The sequence below is a fragment of the Carcharodon carcharias genome, chromosome 11 (genome assembly GCF_017639515.1).
Source record: "Carcharodon carcharias isolate sCarCar2 chromosome 11, sCarCar2.pri, whole genome shotgun sequence".
NCBI classification, from domain to species: Eukaryota; Metazoa; Chordata; class Chondrichthyes; order Lamniformes; family Lamnidae; genus Carcharodon; species Carcharodon carcharias.
The window spans coordinates 107,834,936-107,845,056 of NC_054477.1; the positions used below are offsets into that span (position 1 = coordinate 107,834,936).

Sequence of the window (10,121 nt, forward strand, 5' to 3'; positions counted from 1 at the left end):
TCTGCTCCCTGTATCCTAACTTGCATCAAGTCCCGTTCAAACATTACCACTGTGCTCAGTGATCTATACTGACTCCCAGTCTGGCAACAACTCAATTTTAAAATTCTCATTCTTGTTTACGAATTCCACCATGGCCTCATACTGTGCACCCTACCACCCTCTGAGAATTGTGGTCCCTTGCTGATCACCCATTTTCTTTGTTCCACTATTAGCAACCTTGCTTTCTGTTGGCTTTGTGCCAAGCTTTATGCTGCCCTCTCCGAACTTTTTTGCCTCCCTCTCAAGGTGCTCCTTGAAGCTTACTCCTTTGAGCAAGCTTCATTGCTCAACTGTCCTATTTCCCTGTGTGGCTTGGTGCCAAATTTTGTCTGATAATGCCCCTGCAAAGCACTTTGGTACAGTTTATTATGCTAAAGGTATTAGGTAAATGCAAGTCGTTGTGATAATAAAATCATGGCCAGACGCAAATTCTTACTGTTGGCTGCATTAGGAATATAATTATTTCACTTACCTTGTTCCAGGTGAACATTTTTCCTGGGTGTTGTGAGAACTGCATGATTTAGCACCTTAACTTCAGGCTGATGCCTGATAAATACAGGCACCAGATGGATTTGTGAACAGGGGACAGCAGTGATAGGAGGCTGCTGTACTCCTAATCTCTCAATGCAACAAGCTAAAAATGCCTTACATTTATGGTGGTGCCAAAATATGGTCAGTCAATGATTATCAATTTAAAGAAAGAATAATTTTAATTTTACATTTAGAATAAGGTATGGCTGACAGATTTTCCATGTCATGTCATCAAAGAACAATGAGAAGGTTTTGAAAAAAGAATACAACAAATGATCCTCTTCCCAACACACACACCCCCCCCTCCCACCCACCAAGAAATTTAATAAGATAGGGTCTTAAAATCTTAAAAGGCAGCAATTAGTAATTTGCCAGAATAATACGTATGAGGAGAGATGGAATAGACTAGGCCTATATTCCATAACATTTACAAGAATAAGGGGTGATTTAATTGAAACATTTAAATCCTAAGAGGTTTGATGGAGTAGATGCGAGGAGGATGTTTCCTCTCATTAGGGAACCTAAAACTAGGGGTCACTCTCAGAACAAGGGGTTGGATATTAGGATGGAGATGAGCAGAAATTTCTTCACTCAAAGGATTGTGAATTTTCGGAATACTTCAAATCCAGAGAATTGTGGATGCTTAATCTTTGCATATATTAAAGACAGAAATCAATAAATGAGTATTAAGCGAATTAAGGGATATGGGAATAGCGAGTTGGGATGAGCTACAATGTAATTGAATGGCAGAGTCAGCTCAAAAGATCAAATGGCCTACTGCTACTCCTATCTGCTATGTTATTAATGTTGTTGTAACTGTAAGTGGTCTGGCATGAATCAGTTTTAGGTTATTTAATTAACTTTTTTGAACCTTCAGCATATCCCTTGCCCAATGTTTTTACTTAAGATTTTCTCCTAATCCCTTGGTTCACTTTTATAGCTCTGGAAACAAAAGAATATGACCTACTCCAGGCCACTGCCAATCTTGAATTTTTTTACTTCGAGATTGAGGAGGAGAATGTATTGATCTGTTCTCCAATCGTTCCCTGCTCCCACTTTGTGGACAAAAGCATGTAGCTGATCAGTGATAAATTTCCCTCATACTATTATATAATGCCATGTATTAAAACATGAACACAAATAGCACGCGGCTGCTGTTTTACGCTTATTTTTAAACAGGGAGAGCAAGATTTCCTCGGTTTACTATTTTAGCAGTCCATCACTGCATTCTGCATAAATTTAATCTGAAGTTATCCCTACTGTAAATGATTTAATTTCAATATATACAAATAAGGTGTTCACAGTGGTACCACCACAGTGATTTATAAACACCATATGTATTCTAACAGAGCTTGATGAAAACCAGCTTTCAACTTATTGGAAGGGATAACCTAATTAATCCACAAATTATTTCATTTTATCCTGAATATTCTTTAAGCTTGATTTATTAGCTACAATAAACATTTAAAAATTGAAAACATCACACTACAGTATGTTATGTTAACCAGTAAACTTTTCTTTCTTTCATTAGGTTAATCAATAGTTTGGATGTAGCTGTATTTTAGAGCTTGCATTGTATATCTTTAAAATGGAACTGCTGAATTCCAAAACAGATTATTTGAAAAGTGTCTATAAATGTTCAATAATGGTTTACACAAGGTCATAGATTTTCATCCAAACATTTTTCTACAAGTAGACACAGAAGAAGTGAATATATTGCACATTAATGGCAGTCAATGCCAATACAACTGAACAATGATAAAAATGAATCAGTGTTTTCTTTCAGAGTTCAAAATGAAGTGGCCACTTCTGAGAGTGCTGTGTTAAGATAGCTGGTTTGGTACCTATGTCCAGAAACACCATGTGCTGATGAAGTTGTTTTATTGTGTCTCTGTATTGCTGACGGGTGAAATGAGGATACTGTCCTTCCAGATTCTCTGGGCAAAACCCTTTCAGAAGTTTGAGGTCCTGACTTTGGTAAGTGCCCACATTGTTGAGTATATTTTAAGGCGTGATCCTGCAAAGCTGAAGTGACTTCGCCACTAGGTGAATGTAGTAATGCTGCAGGTATTGAAGAGTAAGCAACCATATAGCCCTGTTTTGACTGAGAAGAGAATTTGCTGCACTCTGCCATTTGAGAGGTCAAGTTGTAATGGGGGTCAGAACTGCAAGGCTGTTGGCTTTCTTCCCGACAGGGAAACAGACCTAAAATGGAACAACAGGATAAAAATTATCCATGACTTTAAATGTGGATTTTAACATCGTATTCTAATAAGAACTCTTTGACTAAATTTCAATCACTAATAAAATATATTAATATTAATTCAATTGGTAAATTGTAAGCTTGGGTTAGTCTTGCCATATTAAAAAATAATTTAGATGATTGTATATAAATTAATAAAACACTAGGTATATTAAATTAGCTTCAAATTTAACTCATAATGTGATCATGATTAATTGTAGATTGTTTACCATTCTGTCTTTGGTCAATAGGTGTATTTCCTTTTCTCACTCCAACACCACTTATATCAGAATCACTATCATTGAAGTCACTGTCCCCTTTTCCACTGTCTTTTCCACTAAATATATCTTGACCAGGATGTGTAAGAGTCCTGCAAGGAAGGGGTAAGAAAACATTAAATACATTTTCTTCTTTAAAAAAACACTTGGAGATTAAATATTTCCATGTTTTTAATGAAGTAGCAGGGGAAAAATAAATTCTGGTATTCTTCATTATCATTTCTGACTCTATAGAATGCATATAAATGCAAATCAAGTACAACACTAACTTGAATACTCTACTTACTTTCTATCTTGGTGATTGACAACTGCACAGAAAGTTCCATGATTGAGACCAGGCTCTGTCATAAAGCTCTAAAACAAACAAAATGAAACACTGAACACAAAGAAATGAAATATTATAATTATTTCATTTATAATTGCACAAAATATAGTTCAATTATTATAACAATTAGTTCCTGTGACTATTAAATCATAGTACTTGTGCAGAAGAAAAAGTAGAAATGATTACTTCCATATGAGATACACATGAACAGAACTGACAAACTCATTGTTCCAAATACACACTCATGCTGTGCATAGATCAATGATCACACAATGGAACTGTGTGACTTTCCATCAGTTGTCATTTCCACACTTTTGCTGTTGGAAGCTTTATTAAGTACTTAGTTATTAAATGAGGCATATAAAAAGCTGCATTCATAACAAAAATGATACTTTGTTCATTCGGTGGTGCTCATTGTCACTAGTATGTAACCTTATATGGTTCCTAGAAATTAATTCTGAAATGTGCATTAATGAAAAGGAGTCAGCTACTAAATGCTGTTAACTCTGTTTCTTTATTCGATTATGGGATGTGGGCATCGCTAGCTGGTCCAGCATTTATTGCCCATCCCTAATTGCCCTTGAGAACTGAATGGCTTGCTAGGCCATTTCAGGGGGCATTTAAGAGTCAACCACATTATTCTGGGTCTGAAGTCACAAGGATATCAGACCAAGTAAGGATGGCAGAGTTCCTTCCCTAAAGGACATTACTGAACCAGATGGGTTTTTACGACAATGGTTTCATGGTCATCATTAGACTTTTAATTCTCATTTGTAATATAGTAAGTATGATGGGTCTCCTACATTTATCACATCTTGTCCGATTATAAAGCATCCAGTGAAACTAGAGCAGGCAATTCAGGAGCAAAATCAAGAAGCAATTTTTTTTTTTAAACACACAAAAGGATAGCAGACATCTGGAACTCTATCACCCAAAAGGGTGCAGTGCTATAAAAACTGGAGCTTTCAAGATTGAAAATTGATTTTAGTTAGTTTAGGTTAAGTGGAGAAAAAGTGCATATATGGGCATTGAGATGCAGATCAGCTATGATCTACTTGAATGGTGCAACCGCCCAAGGGACTGAATAGCCTAAACCTAATGTTCATACATTCCAGTAATACAAAGAATAAAGTAATTTTGAAAACTGCAATTTATATTCACAATAATGACCAGGATTTTGTGGTACAAATAATGGTGAGGCCATCTGCGCATACTGTTCTTGAAGTGTAAATTGGTCAGCAACTTTCAGCGACAGCACGTGTTGTCAAGTGTGGAAAAACAGAAGTTGCTGTTGGAGCTGCCCTGCTTTTCCAGACGCTTTAATATACAGGAATCTCACCGAGAGGTTCGGCATTGAAGCACTCAGCAAAGCGTGAAGATGCTGGGATATCCACACTAAAATCGTCAGTAAAAGTTAGGATTTGTCCATTCCAGTCTAAGTACCCTTTTAATGATGTGATATGACTTAATTACAACCAAACAACCTCTCTGGCACTGAAGATTAATCTTACAAGAGTGGGGTCTCATTCCTTCAATCTTTAAATTATTATTGGAGATCTAAAAATTGTTTTCTTAATTTTTTCTGTCTGTTTTATCTCTCTTTTACTCTTCTCTATATATGATTTGGCGCTGAATTAACTGTTCTAACTTGCATTTCTAGTTCAGACTCTATGCTGCTCAATTAACCATCCTTCAATCTGATTGGTAAAAGAGAAACAGTTGTTTCCCCAGTTCACACAAGTACCCAGATCCCCTGCACAGAACTAATCACAGCACATTCCAAAGCAAAACCTCAAAGTCAGTGGGGAAAGTGCAAGTGTAACGAATGGCTGCTCAAAGCTCTGGGCCATTTTGTCAGTTTAAGGGTGATTTCTTTTTGGACTTAGTGACCGTAGTTTAAGCCCGACTCCATTTATATTGCCTGGCTCCCAAATGAAAGATTCCAACCTAGGAAAGAACTCCACATATACACAGCTCTCAAGTTAGAGCACCATATAGAACATTTTAAACTAGGTGTGACACCTTGAAGGAACTAAACCCCAAGGCATTTTGTCTGGGTACATCTCATTACTTCCATCTTGACTTGGATCAGAATCCTGTCAAAGTTGCAATATAAAAGTGCTCCAATACTACTGAAAGACCTGTGAACTCACTTTATACTAAACTGCAGAACACACTGGAGATTAAATTGATCTTGGGCTGAAGTGTAAAACTGGTGAAAGCAAATCATCAACTTGCTTAACACCCCATTCAATTTTCTTGAACTGCAACTATCATTGGCAGGGTGTAAAATGAGGTGCCAATTCGCTATTGTCCGTATTGCACTGCTGCCCAAGATCCATTTCATCCATAATAACATTGCCAATGAAGAGAAGGAAGTATTGACGATATACTTTGGCCTCGTGAGTGTTATTGAACAAAATTTCCCTGCACTGCTTTATCACTGCAAAATAGCACCCCGGCCTTCCAATATGATTCACATTGAGAAATGTTATTGTGTAAATGTCACTGTGTTGCTTGCAGCAACTTCATCATGTTGAGCATGATACTCTATCGGATTCTATCTTTTCCCAGAATTACAGCCTTTTACTTTCTTATGCTGTACCGAAATATTTATCCCTCAATCAACATCACAAAAACACAGTTTATCTTGTTGCTGTTTGTGGGATCGTACCGCGGGTAAAATGACTGCCATGTTTCTTACAATAGTGACTATAATTCAAATTTACCACATGGCGACATTGGGAAAAATATTTTCACGCAGCGAGTGGTTAGGATCCTGCCCGATTGTGTGGTGGAGGCAGCGTCAACTGAGGCATTCAAAAGGGTATTGGATCATTTTCTGAAAAGGAAAAATTTGCAGGCCTACTCTGAAGAAGACAAGGGAGTGGCACTAGGTAAACTTAAGAGGGCCAGCACAAACATGACGAGCCAAATGGCCTCCTGTGCTGTAACCATTCAATAACAATTCATTGGTAGTAAAGCGCTTTGGGGCGTCCTGAGAATAAACACAAACTCTAAAATGTGATTTCTTTTTAAAACAGTATCCTCAGATTAAACAAAGGCTAGCACAAAAATCAAGCTACGCTACAAATCTTAATATTGTTCTCATGAAGAGTCATACGGACTCGAAACGTTAACTGTGCTCCTCTCCGAAGATGCTGTCAGACCTGCTGAGTTTTTCCAGCTATTGTTATTTTTGTTTAATATTATACTGCATTGTTTTGCACTTGAATGACTGGGGATCAGGGGTAAGCTATCAGTTATTAAATTCACAGTTGGTGAACTGAAGGTGGATTGATTAAAGTTTACCCATCACTGATTCAATCTCAATTACCTCCCCAATGGTGCAACCGACTTTATGGTCTGCTTCAAGCAGATAAATGCCCTTCCTCATGCCTTCTGAATTTGGAGCTCTGTCAACTTCCATCTCATTCCTCGCCGCCAAGTCCGCCGCTTCCAGCTCGCTGCTCCTGGCTGGCCTGTCGCCGCTTTCTTCTCGCCTCCCGCCTTCCTCCCGGAACAGGTGGCCTTGAACTCCGAACACTGACGCATTTGCCACGCATTTCGCCGCCTTTCCGCCTCTATTGCACGTCGCCGCTACACCGATGATGGCCATCAACAAGGCGACGCAGCCGCCCGCCAGCACCACGATGATGATGAAGGACGTGTCCCAGCTCCGCTTCCCCGGGACCAGCGACCCGCCTCCGCGAGGCTCGGCAGCCGCCGCCGCCGTGAAGCTGAGGGTGACGGTGGCGGACAGCGGGGGGCGGCCGCTGTCACTAACGGCCACGATGAGCCGCAGGGGCCCGGTGGGGGGTGTGAGCGGGCGGCCGAGGTATATTTCTCCGGTGTCCGTGCGGATGGTGAAGAGTCCGGCCTGCTCCCCGCTCACGATCCGGTAGCTCAGCTTCGCGTTCAGGCCTTCGTCAGCGTCCCGGGCCCGCACGCGCGTTGCTAGGTAACCGGAGGGCGCGTGGCCCGGCAGCGTGATGACGTCGGCGGCCGAGCCGTTGCTATGCAGCGGCTGGGTGACGAGCGGCGCGTTGTCGTTGCGATCGGCGATCCTCAGGCTGACGGTGGTCGAGCTGCTGAGCGGCGGGAAGCCGCCATCGGTCGCCTGGAGCCGTAGCTCGGCCTCCCGCAGCGACTCGCGGTCGAAGGAGCGGAGGGCGTAGATGGCTCCGGTGGCCGGGTCGATGGTGGCCAGGCGGGCGGAGGCCGGCTCCAGCAGGCGGTAGGTGAGCCGGCCGTTGAGGCCCAGGTCGGGGTCGCGGGCGAGGACGGTGGTGATGTAGGCCCCGGGCTGGTTGTTCTCCAGCAGCGACACCCGGTAGACGCTGCGGGAGAAGGAGGGCGCGTTGTCGTTCTCGTCGCCCACCCGGATGGTGTAGGGCCGGATGGTCTTGTGCGGGGCCGGGCCCTGATCCTCGGCCACCACCGTCAGGTTGTATTCGGCCTCCCGCTCGCGGTCCAGCGCCGCCGCCGTCACGATCATGTGGGAGCTGCCGTAGGCCGGCCGCAGCTGGAAATGTTGGTGTCCGTACAGAGTGCAGGAGACCCGGCCATTGTGGCCCGAGTCCCGGTCCGAGGTGCTGACCAGCGCCACGAAGCTGCCCTTGGCCGCCGCCTCGGTGATGTAGGCGAGGCCGGAGCTGCTGGAGGCCATCGGGGTGATGCTGATCTCGGGCGCGTTGTCGTTGATGTCGAGGACGCGGACGGTGACCTTGCAGCCGCTCCGAGCCGGGTTTGCCCCCAGGTCCTGAGCCTCCACGTCCAGCTCGAAGCTCGGCCTGCTCTCGTGGTCGAGCGGCCCTTCCAGGGTCAAGCGGCCGGACTGCGCGTCCAGGCGGAAGAGGCGCCGCACGTCGGCGGGCACCGCGGGGCCGAAGCCGTAAACCACCTCCCCGTTGAGGCCTTCGTCCGGGTCCACGGCCTCCAGCTCCAGCAGCACGGAGCCCAGCGGCGCATCTTCATCCAGCTCCACCAGGAAGGAGCTCTGCTCGAAGGCCGGCCTGTTGTCGTTCGAGTCCAGGACCCTGACCTGGAGCTGGGCTGTCCCTGTCCGGGGTGGTCTCCCTCCATCCTGGGCTCTCAGCTCCAGGCTGAACTGAGCTGCCGTCTCCCGGTCCAGCTCCTGGACCAGCACCAGCTGGGCACATTTCACCCCGTCCGCCCTACTCTGCACCTCCAGCTCGAAGTGACTGTTCGCCGACAGTTGGTAGTTTTGCAGATAGTTGGCGCCGACGTCGGCATCGAGCGCCGGTTCCAAGGGGAGCCGGGTCCCCAGCGCCGAGCTCTCGGAGATTTCCACTGACATCTCCGGCTTGGCGAACTGGGGGGCGTTGTCGTTGATGTCCTTCACTTCGATCTCCACATGGATCAGGAGGAACTTCTCCCGGGAGAAGTTCACCACGTCGAAGACGAGCAGACAGGGCTCTTCCCCCTGGCAGAGCTGCTCTCGATCAATGCGCTCCCCGACCATCAGCTGCCCGTCACTTTCCCCAACTTGGACCAGGGACCAGTTTGACTTTTGCATCAATCGGAAACCGCTCGGGCCGCCAGCCGCCGCGTTTAGCTGTAAATCTGCGGCCAGGTTTCCGATCACGGTGCCGGGCAACTCTTCCTCGTAGGTGGAATACTTGGCTGTTTTGCAGTCACTGATTGGGGCAATAAGTAGTACAAGAAGCAGAGAGCAGAGGTTGAAGGGACTGCAGACTGGAGCAGCAAACTTGCCTCTGTCTCTTTCGGAAGTCATCTTCCCAACTTTGAAACTCACTAATAAAAAATGTTCACTGTAGCTTCTGGCGCAGAGAACTGGAAAGACGCTGACCTTTGTCACTATAAACCCTGTGAAACAGGATTAAGCTGACACCCCAATATCTTCCTAAGTGAATGGTACTCCACTGCCCCAGACCGTTTTATTGGCGATTACATGCAAATAAGAAAGTCACTAGCCAATCCTCTCCTCCCCAGGCTAGCAAAAGTTTTATTTGACGTTCGGGACATTTGCAACTCGACCCAACAAACTGAGGACAAATATTTTTCAAATAGTAAATGACAAATGCTGGACATTGCCTTGCTTTCACACCGACCTTCTCGTTCTTATCTTTTGGCAGCAGTTAGAAACATTTTAAAAATGCAATATAGCCAATATTGTTTTCTGCAAAATTTTTCTTGCTCTTCAGACTTACTCGAGATCATTTTTAATATAGATTTCCCCAGTCTAAAATTCTGCAATTCACTGAAAGCCACTATATTTTAGTTTACTATATTTACCAATATATTTCACTCTCGCTACTGCGAGAGTGCAACTGTCAGCACCGTCTAAGCTTTACTTATTTGATTTATTTGTGTTTGCTGATGATCAGGGCCAGTCACTTTCGGAGATTTTATTTCGGCATGCGTTATTTGTACTGATTTGTGGACGTTATATTTTTATTGCTGTAATGTTACATCCCTTCGTGAAATTGCAATTACAATAAAGAATTTATGATTTTACAGATGTTGCATTTTTTAATGTTACACTTTTGTTGGAATTGCTAGGTTTCCAAGTTGAAAAGATCATACATCCTTAAATTGTAACAAATGTCACAGCACAATAAAGCTTATAATCTTTTTAACGCGATTTTAGACAGTGAATGTTTAGTTACATTCAAAGGATTCTATAGGATATGATTGTGAGGCAATAAAACGCTTATGGCTG

At 43.8% G+C, this 10,121-nt stretch overlaps 1 protein-coding gene across 1 annotated transcript; it reads right to left on the reverse strand.

Annotated features, from left to right (window-relative positions):
* Positions 1-908: 908 nt before the first annotated feature.
* Positions 909-9,173, reverse strand: LOC121283916 (protocadherin-8-like). The gene is made up of 4 exons (XM_041198718.1): positions 6,753-9,173; positions 3,377-3,444; positions 3,043-3,182; positions 909-2,775 (listed from the first exon to the last, which is right to left on the reverse strand). Exons 1-4 carry the CDS (start codon positions 9,171-9,173, stop codon positions 2,360-2,362), a joined length of 3,045 nt encoding a protein of 1,014 aa, XP_041054652.1. The 3' UTR covers positions 909-2,359.
* Between the last annotated feature and the right edge of the window lie 948 nt (positions 9,174-10,121).